Source organism: Nestor notabilis, unplaced genomic scaffold (assembly GCF_000696875.1).
Source record: "Nestor notabilis isolate BGI_N333 unplaced genomic scaffold, ASM69687v1 scaffold30900, whole genome shotgun sequence".
Classification (NCBI taxonomy): Eukaryota; Metazoa; Chordata; class Aves; order Psittaciformes; family Psittacidae; genus Nestor; species Nestor notabilis.
The window spans coordinates 25,017-37,114 of record NW_009913043.1 but is presented as its reverse complement, the minus strand read 5'-3'; the positions used below and the strand labels follow the sequence as shown (position 1 = coordinate 37,114).

The following is a 12,098-nucleotide window of genomic DNA, read 5'->3' as shown; positions in this document are numbered from 1 at the left end:
CGGGGGACTGATTTATTTATTAATATCTTTTTTTTTCTTCAGAGATGTTCTCCTTGGGTGCTAAGTACCGGGCTTTCTCCCCCCGCTTCCCTCCCTTCCCCGTTCCTTTTCCTGACGATAGCACTAGAGCCTCTGCTCTACTTGCTGAAGGAAAATCAATTTTCAACAGGTTTAATTAAAATTAATCAGCCAAATTACTTATTATTAATTGACTTATAATTAAAGCCAGAAAGTTACCTTGGAATCAGGAGAAAGGATATAATCTGGAATCATTTTAAGAAGGCATATGGTTTATGAGCAATTACATTAAAATAATTGTTTAAATAAAACAAACCAGAGCTTGATTAAAGTGGTGTGTTCTGGCTGCTGTAGGTGACACAATCTGGGCCAGCTATTTTCTTCTCTAAATTTGCTGACCTTTTTAAAGGAATTTCATTTTAGTTTGACACTGATTTTGTTTCTGGAAGGCCAGTTTGTTTTAGCTCTAACAACTATGGTAATAAAAATCCACTGGTATAAAATTGAACTATATCTTACAGAAGCTATAAATATCAGAGTGAATGTTTTTAGCACGTTTAGATGTTCTGCGAATTCGAAATGAAGAAGATTTTTTTGGTGTTTCACCACCTCCCCCCCCCGGATAAGTGTAAGAAATTGTTTTAGAAAATATTTTCTCTGGTAATGCCATCCACTGTGGCAGTATTTGCATTTATTCAGAGCCTTATTAAGACCGGACTATGCTGATAAATTCACAGAGATAATTTATATCTGAAACCATGTATTTGTGACAAGGCTTAAAATAACTTTCTCATGCTCCCTTAAGACCTAGGTTGTTTTTTCAGGTTGCTTGGTTTTTACAGTAGCAGCATTTTTGATGCATTGACAGACTGCTGTTACTGGTGAAAGACCAACACTCTGTGCTCTGGGACCTTGTCTCCTACTTTTTTACTGGGCTGGCTTAATTGAAGCAAGGGGTACTTAGGAAATTGCATAGTTAATTACAGGCACCTGACAAGTGAAAGACCCATGTATGATACAAATGAACGTTTGAAAATAAAGCCCATTATTCAGGGCCCTGATTTTCAAAGATACTGATTCCCATTGACTGCACTGAGACTTGTGTGGGCTCAACAGCTGTAACATGCAGCCCACTTTCACATCTTTGAAATTAGATTTGCAGATTCAGATCCAAAAGCTAAGTAGCCATGTTTGGAAATACTGGTTGGGTAGGTTTTTGTATCTGTTTTCTTTTTCTCTTGCCTCCCACCCCCAATTTATTTCTGATGCACGATGCAGGGATAAAGACGACTGCTTCTTAGTTACTTTTGATAGATGACACTGGTTTTCTTTGACTAAAGCTACAGACTGCAGCAATGTTGCAAAAGCAGTTTTGCAGTAAATGATTAGAGGATCCTTAGATATGTATGAAGAGACCCCGTTTATGCTGTATATTTCATGTGAATCATATGCAGACCACAGGAAGAAAAATGAGGCTGAGGATAATCATACTAAGTGTGCTGGAAGGCAGGATTTGGGTGCACACCTCTGTTTTGTGATTAATGAAAGCTGTCAGAGTGTTCAGGCTGTTTAAGGCAGTAAGTTGTATAGAAGCAAGAAGAAGAACTCTCATTCTGATACCACTTTGGTTATGTTACCCCTTTTCTATGGCAGGGTAAGAAGATAATACCATAGCTGTTGATACTTAAACATCCTTAACAAAGTGGGTTTGCTCTGCATTTTTTGGCTGGAGGTGGAGCAGTCTGCTGCGGAGGGTTATTTAAAGACTGGGACAGAGCTGTAGGCAGATAAATTGATTTTCAAGTGAATGGAAGATTTGAACATGGTAATGGTGGTAGTTTTATTTTTTTATCAGTTTGCATATTTAATATCCACTTGCATACACAGAAGCATAAACCACTCTAATTGTTCAAATGGTGTCTGGGGAAAAGAGAAGAAAGCAGAGGCTTAGATAGGGTCTCAGTTCATAATGGATTGGCTTGCCTTTCTTTATTAAAAGCAAATATACATTCCTTTCTAATAGAGATGTGAAGCTGTATTACAGATCCTTGGCTAGCTTTGAATTATTTGTTTGATGTCATATTTATTATGTTTTTTTAATCACATGAAAAAGAAACTAGTTAAAAATTAAATAGTGAAAAAGAAAGGCAAAAAGAGACAGACATTCTTTGAAAGCAAATAATGAAAAGGCAACATTTTGCCAGAGAATCAGTAGAAACCTTTGTGGGTTTCTTTTAATAAAGGATGGGCAATAATCAGTCTGATCCAGTAAACAATATAATTTCTGATTAGTCCCAGATACCCAAGTATGGTTAAGTATAACAGCTAATGATAAAAAATGGATCCTGACCAATGAATAAAGGCTGTTACAAAAGCATATTTCCATTACTGTAGCCCTGCTTCTGAGCTCTGCATTATGAGGGAGTGTGTGCATTCAGAAGGGGATGCCTACCTGCTACCTGGTTGTTGTAGAAGAGTTTGGGGGGGGGGGGGGGAGGGAGGAACTTAGAGGATACAAAAAAAAGAAGGTGATGGGGAAACTTCATCACATACCACGTGTTGAAAGCACATCATGTAGTTTTAATGATAAATGATGACATTACATTCCCCAGAATGGCTATTGAATGATCACAATTACAAGGGGAAATTATGTTGACTTCTTGGGGATGCTGCTTCACATTTCCACCTGCCTCTGAAGACCCTACGTGTTTTCCAGCAGACTTTGTTTTCGTAACTGTTAATTGCTTATTAATGATGTGCTGTGTATTATCTGGGAATAAAAAGTGACTAGTTGGATACTTAGTACCATGTTCAAGTTTTATTGTGCACCCGCTCTACCGTGCCACTTTTCACTAAAACGGTGGTGTAAAGGGACACCATCTGCCTGAATCCATGGGCCAAAGTGTCTACTGTAGATATCCTTATGGTGGTAATCAAGCCATGTGAAGGTCTGGGCTGCACACGTCAGGGTTAAATGTTTTTTCCACTGCTGTGGGCAAATAAAAGATGAAGCCATTAAAAGAAAAGCAATTGGAGTGCCCTTTCTCCCATTTGCTGAATTCTTCTTTCGTCCTTGTATTTTCTGCATAATCAGTTGTAGTGCTGCCTTTGGGTAGTCTGTTACTTTCCACTGATGCTTGGCTAGGTCTTTTGTGCCATATTAAGCGGGAATGTAATGCTTGCAAATTAGCAACATGTGGCTGTAAAATCATAAAATTGATCAGAGATGCTTTACAAATCCTGTATTTCAAGCGACTTATATTCTTATAACTAAGCAGAGAACTTAAATGGCAATTTAAAAATGTTTTCTGAATCTCCTCAATCAAATCCTGCCTAGAGATGCCATTAGCCCACTTGTTGAACTGTTTCTGGGAATTTAATGATGGGAATACATTTGTGTTGTATTTTTTGCTTTTATTTAATTCCATCTTGTCTGAAGCTTTTAAGTTCAATGTCTAAACTGAAAATCATTCTTTAACTTCCGCCTTCCAAACCCCATCCCCCAGTTTCCAAAAAAAGTACTTGAAAGCAGTAAAGTGTTATGTAGGCACATAGAGTTGGAAATACTTATGAAGAGAAAATGACAGATTATTTAGGAGAAACATTACTACATAGAGATAACTGGATATTTTGACATCCTTAAGCCTGTGTAAAATAGGCATTGTGGAATGGAGCTTTTGTTTCTTCAACTGATTTCACAAAGATGGCTTATTTCTGTGGAGACTTGTGCCCTGAAATAGCTGCCATGAGACCCCGCTGCTGGTTAGGACACATTTCTGTCACTGGAGGCATGGTCAGCATGACCAGGACATGACAACAGGGAGACCTGAGATTAGTTGCTGTAGCTTAAACGAGTGTCTTATTACAGATAATGGTAGAAAACGAAAACGGGATAAGGAGCTGAATAACAGGAGCTACGCATGAAGTCAGATGGAAAGAGTAAATCTCTGTAGACATTTAATGGTGTTATATTCTAAGCTTTTGGGAAATTTTATTTGAAATTCTTTTACAACAGTAAGTATAGTCTGTGCTATATCCTATTTCTATTTCATGTGAGAGAAAAATTCCCCATCTATGGCACAACACTTTACTGCTACCATTACTGCAGACTTTATAGATCAGAGATGTGTCAGCATGTTAGCTTTAGCTGTAATGCTTTTTTTCGTGTGAAACCTTATGGGCCTTGCAGCCACTTTCTCATACTGACACTCATAAAATGTTCAAGTTCTCATGTTTATTATTTAATTTGCTTCTTATATAAAGGAACAGAGCTTTTCAATACATGAATATGAAGCCAAAAATGACAGGCAGGCATGAATGGGACTAATGACTTTTAATAATGCACATATTAGAAACTGCTAAAGGAAGTTTAATTAAGAAAAACAAGTTAAGCATGAAATTCATTTGGGAACAAATGCAAGTAAAGTCACAGATATATAGAATATTACATTTCAGGAAGGGGACTCTCAAGTTGATAGATCCATATAATGCCAGTACTGTGCTTGAAATGTAGCGTGCACTCTACAGTTCTGGAAAGCATGGTAACACCTCTGAAGAGCACTTCTGAAGTTGAGTTAGAGATGTTGGGTTTGTGATTAACAGATTATATTTACACCTCTGGGGATTTTATGAAGAGTTGGGATTTGATCTCAATTACCCTGATGGAATTGAGAGTGGAACCTGATCAAGTAAAGCATTTGCTCTTTTTTGTGCCACGAGGAAGTTTGTTGAGTGGGTTGTTTTGTTTTGTTTTGTTTTTTAATTCATCTTACTGAAGAGCTACTTATCGATCTAACTCTACAACAAGGATTTTGTATTTTGTATTCTTTGGAACTGTTATTCTGTGGTATCCATATAGAGAAACAATTTATAGACAAATCTGAGTTCATTCAAACATCTTTGCTTTCAGAGTTCTCTCTCAAGAAGTAATAACTGTTGTAATAACTGTTTTTTAGCTTTTTTAATCTCAAATTCCATTTTTTTTATCTTGAATGCCACAAAAATAGGAAAATCAAAAAGTGGTATCTTTCTTACGTATCTGGTATGAAAGCTTGCCTTAGGTGATTAGCATTAAAGATAGTATTATTGTTGATATTATTATTGTATTAAAGGTAGCAAACAAAATCCAATTTACTTTTCTCATATGATTAACCCCAGTGAACCAGGGGTCAGCCACAAACATATCAGGTAATGAACTTTGTTACTAAGTCAGTAGCTTAATTTTTCATCTGCAAGAGGCAATAAAAAACCACTTAGTTTTAGGGGATTCTGAGGTGGGTTCTAGTATACTCTTTTAGAGTGATCAGGTGAGAAGCATGGTATACAAAGTGTTAATCAAAGCAAGTGAAATCCACTTGGCTTTTAGTGCAGGGTGTTCCTGCCCATGGCAGGGGGGGTTGGAACTAGATGATCTTAAAGTCCTTTCCAACCCAAACCATTCTATGATTCTATGATACACAACATACAGATTTCTATACTGAAGATCTCAAATGAGAAACATCTGGGATATTTTTTCATCTGGTATGACCTCTGATTAACATGAGTTCAGTTGAATTTCTACAGTAGGTCAAAAAATCTTCATGTCCTGAAGCACACTACAGCCATCAACAGAATAGCCATTTGATCATTTAGCTGAATAGAGTACTCAAAAGTGAGTATAATATGTGGTCCATTTAAGAGTTAACTGTAAGCTGCTAAAAGGAATAAAGGTTCACTTCAGTGCCCATTATATTCCAAGCCAGTGCATCTGTCATTTTTAATTTAAATCTGTATTACTTAGCTGTCTAAAACTTTACACGTAAGTGACAGAGTTACCCATTCTTTCTGTTATGGGTAAAATCACCATTTCGTTACCTACTTATTGTGCAAAATGTCAGACAGCTATAGTCCACATTAAAAAATGGCAACCAACTTCTGATAACATAAACAATTACTTCAGCTAGGAAATGGAATTATTTTAAGAAAATGATTTATTGATGTGAGTAAATGGGAGATAATAAGACTTATGTGACCCTCTTCTCATAGGTTTAATTTGTCTATTTAAAAAAAAGCTTAATAGAAATTTATGATCATAAATCTTCCTATTTTGGCAAACTAAGTTGCAGAAATTATTTAAAGGGATCTTTTGATCATGAAAATACTAATTAATAATGAGTTATCATTAGTGAATATTCCCACTAATGGAGAAGAACAAAAATACAGTGAAGCTGAAAAATGCACGACATTTTAAATGTCTTACAGCATCTACTCAGTTTAGTTCAACTTTTCACTAATCTGTGTTACACTGTGTTGAATGCTGTAGCAAAATACTGTATTTTGTATTAATTTGATTGTAAGGTTTTATGTACAAAACAATAGAGGCAAAAGAATGGCACTGAGGATTCAGTCTCTCTGATCTCAGAGTGATTTATCTACACAGTTTGTAGTATCTGGAAATCTTTATCCACTGGGTTGTGTGTGGCCCTGTGTAGCATAACACTTGTAATCTGTAATCTTATACCAATGTGGGCCAGGACTGACCCATCAGAATAATGTCATATTCATACCTTTATTGGCTATTTCAGCAAATGTTGTGCATCCCAATAGGGTTAGATTTGTTTTCGAGCTGCTTTCTGGAGCTTCTAGACCTGTAGTTGTTTTCAGTTTGAGGGGGTGCTGGCATGAGGGAGCTAACCAAACCCCCCCAGAGCCATACTCTTAGGTGTATGTATTCAGGACTGCAGTCTCCTCTATTATAATTTCATACACCTGTTTTGTTTGTTTTTTTTTTTTTTAATGTATGTAGATCATTTCTTGAACTAAATACATATAAATCCCTTCCTTTCACCAAGTATTTATGGAAATACTAGGGCCTGTTTAAAAATCTTTACTACTACGTAGAGAAAAAATATGCTGTATTTGACACAATGCTTCCCTTTGCTAACTTGAAACATGAATGAAGAGATGGGAAATTCTGTGATACATCTCAAGGATTTGTCTGATCATGTTTACAATTGGTGTGTCACACCGGCGTAGTGTTCACCCTGGGTCAGAGTCTTTCCTTTAATGGCTTCTATTCCACTGGCCATGTTCCTGTTTGTCATCGTAGCATATTTTAGAACATGGATTTCTCTTTAGAGACATGAAACAACTTTGGGCTCTTAGTTCTAAGTAGAGACTGTTGTAAGTAAAAATGGATGCAAATGTAGTTGGTTCTGCAAAATAGCATTTGTGTTCTGAAATGAAGCAGCATTGTGTGCTGTTCAAAACTCTTACAGTTGCTTTCTACGAATATTCATGCAGTTGGGATTTACTAGCAAAATTGAGGTGGAAAGGAGTTCTTAAGCATGAATATCAAATTACTGGGTACATCTTCAGCTAAAAAGAAAACAGCCAGTGGTATAAAGATATCATAACAATGCCTTTACATGTGCTGAAGCTGGCATATGGCTGGAAGCCTTGGGTGCCACCAAAGGTTTTATTAGTCCTTTGGAACTATTGACAGGTTGTGCAGTTCAAGACATCCCTTAAGATCTGACACTCTTTGCATGAGTAACAAAGAGGAGTTTAGCTGTTGCAGTTTGCAGCAGATGTGAACTGTTGTGGGATGCCCTGTGTCAAATGAAATGCAAAGATGTGCTGAAGTTATCTTGGATTGCTCGCTTCTCAGCATACTAAATGCTTCTGTAAAGTATTTCAGAATCTGAGCTATAAAGTAATTTACATTTAGAAAGGAAGAGAATAAAATAATAGATGATAGAAAAAAACCCCTCTATATAGCATAGACTGTTCCAAAGACGATGAAAGACTTTATCAAATACCTTTTACAGTAGAATTCATCTGTGTTACCACAGGGACCAGTTGTGATCTTCACATCTAGACAATAATAACATTTGAAAATTTTTCTCCTCCTCCGCAGATCCACAATATTTTCATACTGAACCTTACCCCAAATTGATCATCCGTAGTCTCTATTGCCCTGCTCATCTCCCTGATCTTTCCTGTTCCTATTTACTGCTTTTCTTTCCACTCATTCCTGTTAAATCAAGTTCAGATACCAAGGGATAGTCCTATGTAGGTAACTTGGTGGAGGACTAAGAAAAATTTTGTCCAAAACTGATTCTCAACAATTAAGACATCCCCCAGGCTGGTTTCCTTCTTGCATTTCCATCTAGTGCTCAAAATAAAATTTTGGCATAAAAGTCTTAAAAGATTTGAGTAATCTCAGCCTCTTTCTTTCTGTGAATTTGTGTTTTTAATGTTATAGCTTCAGGGCAGCCAGTGACAGGCTTGAATGTTTGACCTCTCAGTCTCAAAAATAAACTGTTACTTAGCCATTTAAAAAGAAAGGCTTGTGGGGGAAAAAAAAATAAATCCAAAATGTAAGTTACAAATATGGTGAAAATCTGTTGATTCCAATTCTGCATGAGCTTTCCAATTTACTGTCCTCTATAGCCTATAAATTTGTTCACAGCTACTACCCAATAGTTAATTAATCAAAAATAGCCAAACACAGTATTATATTATATTCTTACCTTTTGAGCCTCCTGTCTCTGTCTTACAGTAAAACCTTGTTTATGGGAGGCAAACTAGAACTTTAGATCATATCAGAACTGTTCAGCAGCAATGGCAAAACAGCTGATGGACAAGCTTAAAACTATAGCCCAGGCCTAGGATTTGCATTGAATTTACCATTTAGGTATCAAGTGTATGAAAAAGTTATCTTAGATCTGAAAACAGGTGTTAGACTCTTAGAGTGAAAGTGCTAAATGAATTATTAGTAGCAATTTGGTAATTTTCCATGTTGAACTAACTCAGCAGCTTGAAATGAAGAAGGGTGCTATTGTTTGGCAGAGCTATGTTGAATTTAGTTTGTCCTCAGACCTCCCTAGACCATGTGAATTAGCAGGAGGGCTACTGAGATTAAGTTCCTGCTATTTATAAGTTTGAATTTAAGAAAGAAGAGAGAGTGCATTTTTCCACTTCTGACAGGAAAAAACAAACATGGATTTTAAGACCTAGTGGAAAAGGTTTAAATCTGTGGAGGTTTTTGAATACCACTAGTAAGCTTCCATTTTTCCATAACCTACTGCACTTCAACTCAGAAGAGCAAAGTCGTACTTGGTGCTTTCTGTTCGGGCACTTGTCTATGTACTATGTATTTCTCAAGTAATATCCCACTACCTTCAAAATTTGAAATGCAACAACGTAACAATCTTCCAAGAGGCAGTTGTCTGCGCGCCATTCTGCGTAAGTTTATTAAACTGAATGCTAACACGTACAGCAAGTTTGGGGAATTATTTTCTGCAGCTAAATTGGTGTGTTTCCAGCAAATGCTGAGAATTTGAAACGGGAGAATGAAGAATACAAGCTTGTTTGTTAATGCAGTTTCACAGTGAAGATGTTAGAATTAGCAGAGAAAGAAGGAGAGAGAGAAAATTATGGAAAAGCTTCATCTATCTCCTTATTGCCTCCTGAGATAGATTGTTCAGAGCTAAAGGAACACTAGACATGAACCAAATCTCCTGCTGTCCTATATAGCTTTTACAATCTCCTTTTTAATAACCCAAACTGCAGGGTAGTCTGACTATTACACAAGCCGTTCTTTTGAATTCTCTCTACAATGTGTATAGACATGATAAAAAAACAATTCTCATCAAAGCTGCCAATGCTGTTTCAAAAGCAGGTGGTTTAAAATGTTTCCTATACAAAGCAAAACACATTTTTGTGCATTACACACTGCTTAATAGGGAGTGTAAGATTACACTGGTATGTTGTGTATAACACTGCATCTTAAATAATGGGATATTGTAAGTCGTGGTGGAAATGTGTTTAACATAAATATGGAAGTTATAATGATATGCACTGAGCAATTTTCAGAAGTGCTGGAACACAGCTTTGTGTGACAACCTCTGAGCTGAAGTAGTTGCAAATAAGATCTGGAATTTGAGATTATACAGTCTCTGATCCTAACTGATTGTTTTTCTAGGATATTGTTCAGTCAGCATGCGGGTATATGAAAGATAAGATTTCTACTGTCCTATGGGAACGTTTATTGTTTCTGTTATAAATTGAGGATGGTAGGGATTTGGTGCATTCATCATGTGTTTTCATTTTTCACTTAAGTCAGTAGTTTATAAGGAATGCAGGATTGGTCTGAAGTAAAAATTCTGATATTCAGCTCCATCCCTAAACTGTCTGTTCATATGCTTTTCCAAATCAGTTTTGAAAAAAAACACTGAGGTCCAGTTACGTGCAAATTCAGAGTTTGCCCTTCCCTTCAGTGGGAACAGATTTTGAGCCTTCATTGACGTGAACACTCTTGTAGGTGTTTTTCATCAGCTATCAAAGAGTTGTGAAATAAGAAAAGCATATAAAATCTGGTAATTCAGGTTATCATGAAAAAGCACAGTAATTAATGTTATCCATACAAATATATTCCAATTGCCTCAATGTTTTAATGAGAAGTTGTATTTTAAAATGAACAACAAAAAATATGAATTATAATCTGCTTTTAATGAAATAAAATGCATTTGAGTCTTTAGTATGCCTGTCTATCTTAATTTCATTATCTTCTGATTTGAAAAATAATTACTTTTGATAAATCAACTTGTGCAAACAAGGTGAAAATTGATTATGAGCTGATTAAGTTAAATAAAACATTAACATAAACACTTATGAAATGTAGCCTGGTGGCAAATTACTTATTCTTAAAAAGTTGAATTTTAAAAATGTATTTTCTGTGAGTTCTCTTTCTTCTGAAAAAATCTCTATAAATTCAACAGGTGACATTATAGGTAAACCAGTAGTGAGTGTTTCACCCGCCATTTCATGGACCCATAAACTACTGCAATTTTACTTACATGACTCTAGCAGCTATTAATGTATGTAAATAACTTGTGAAACATCTAGTTATCACTCTGCTCATATTAGCTCTTTCATACTAATGATTTATTTTCATTTTCTCCAGGATATAGACCTGCGGCTAACTGGATTTGATTTATAAGAGGGGATTCTGCAGTAAATGGCTGCTCTCTTCATATTGCTGCTATGGAAAACAGAATTGTCAATAGGATGTAGTCTGATAAATAGTGCTGAGTGAAGATGCAGCTTCAATAAGTGTGAAATCAATGGAAGATACTTACCGCATGAAAAGCCTTTTGAGATTTTTCTGACAGGCGCCTATTTAGGAAACTTGATCTGTTTCCTTCGGTTGCCCTGTTTTTACACCAGTGGATACAAATCAGATTGCTTCACTGTAGTCACACAACTAATGAGGGACCATGGCCTTTCCAAGATCCATGTGGCTGAACTGTGTATGGAGAGTGATGATAGTCCGCCTGTTACACATGGGATTGAATGCCACTTTTGCTTCTTGTATACTTGGATTTTTGCTTCACGCTGCAGCTGTGTCCTCCCAAAAATTGGATGATACCAACCCAGTGGTGACCACCAACTTTGGCAAGATAAGAGGGATTAAGAAGGAACTTAATAATGAAATTCTGGGGCCCGTTATTCAGTTTCTTGGGGTTCCGTATGCTGCCCCTCCAACAGGGGAGCGCCGCTTTCAACCTCCTGAGCCTCCATCTCCCTGGGCAGATATCAGAAATACCACTCAGTTTGCTCCAGTGTGCCCCCAGAACATTATAGAAGGCAGGTTGCCTGAAGTCATGCTTCCCGTGTGGTTTACTAATAATTTGGATGTAGTTTCCACCTATGTACAAGATCAGAATGAAGACTGCCTCTATTTAAATATCTATGTCCCAACTGAGGATGGTGAGTTAACAGCAGGCAAAACAGGGAGATCTTTTTATTTTCCTGTTCTACGTTCTAACAATATTAATTCACATGTACTGGTAGCATGCATGGCTTGCTTTGTTTGCATGCCGACATATTACATGTATGCATGCTGCTTTTCTGTGTGTGCATCTGTCCTTGGTTTTTGTTTTTGTTTTTGTTTTCTTTCTGTCTACACTCATTTTTTTCTCCCACAGCACGTGTATTTTTAGGTCAAAGTTGGTGCCTAATTCTCATTGCCACCCACTGACTTCTGGGAAGATGCATCAACATCTTATCCATTGCATGTGCAGGCACAACCAGTT

At 36.7% G+C, this 12,098-nt stretch overlaps 1 protein-coding gene across 1 annotated transcript; it reads left to right on the top strand.

Annotated features, from left to right (window-relative positions):
* Positions 1–10,972: 10,972 nt before the first annotated feature.
* Positions 10,973–11,772, top strand: LOC104411964 (neuroligin-1-like; the record flags this gene model as incomplete). The annotated part of the gene is made up of 1 exon (XM_010022534.1): positions 10,973–11,772. A coding segment is annotated over exon 1 (493 nt), but the record flags the coding sequence as incomplete, so codon positions are not given.
* Between the last annotated feature and the right edge of the window lie 326 nt (positions 11,773–12,098).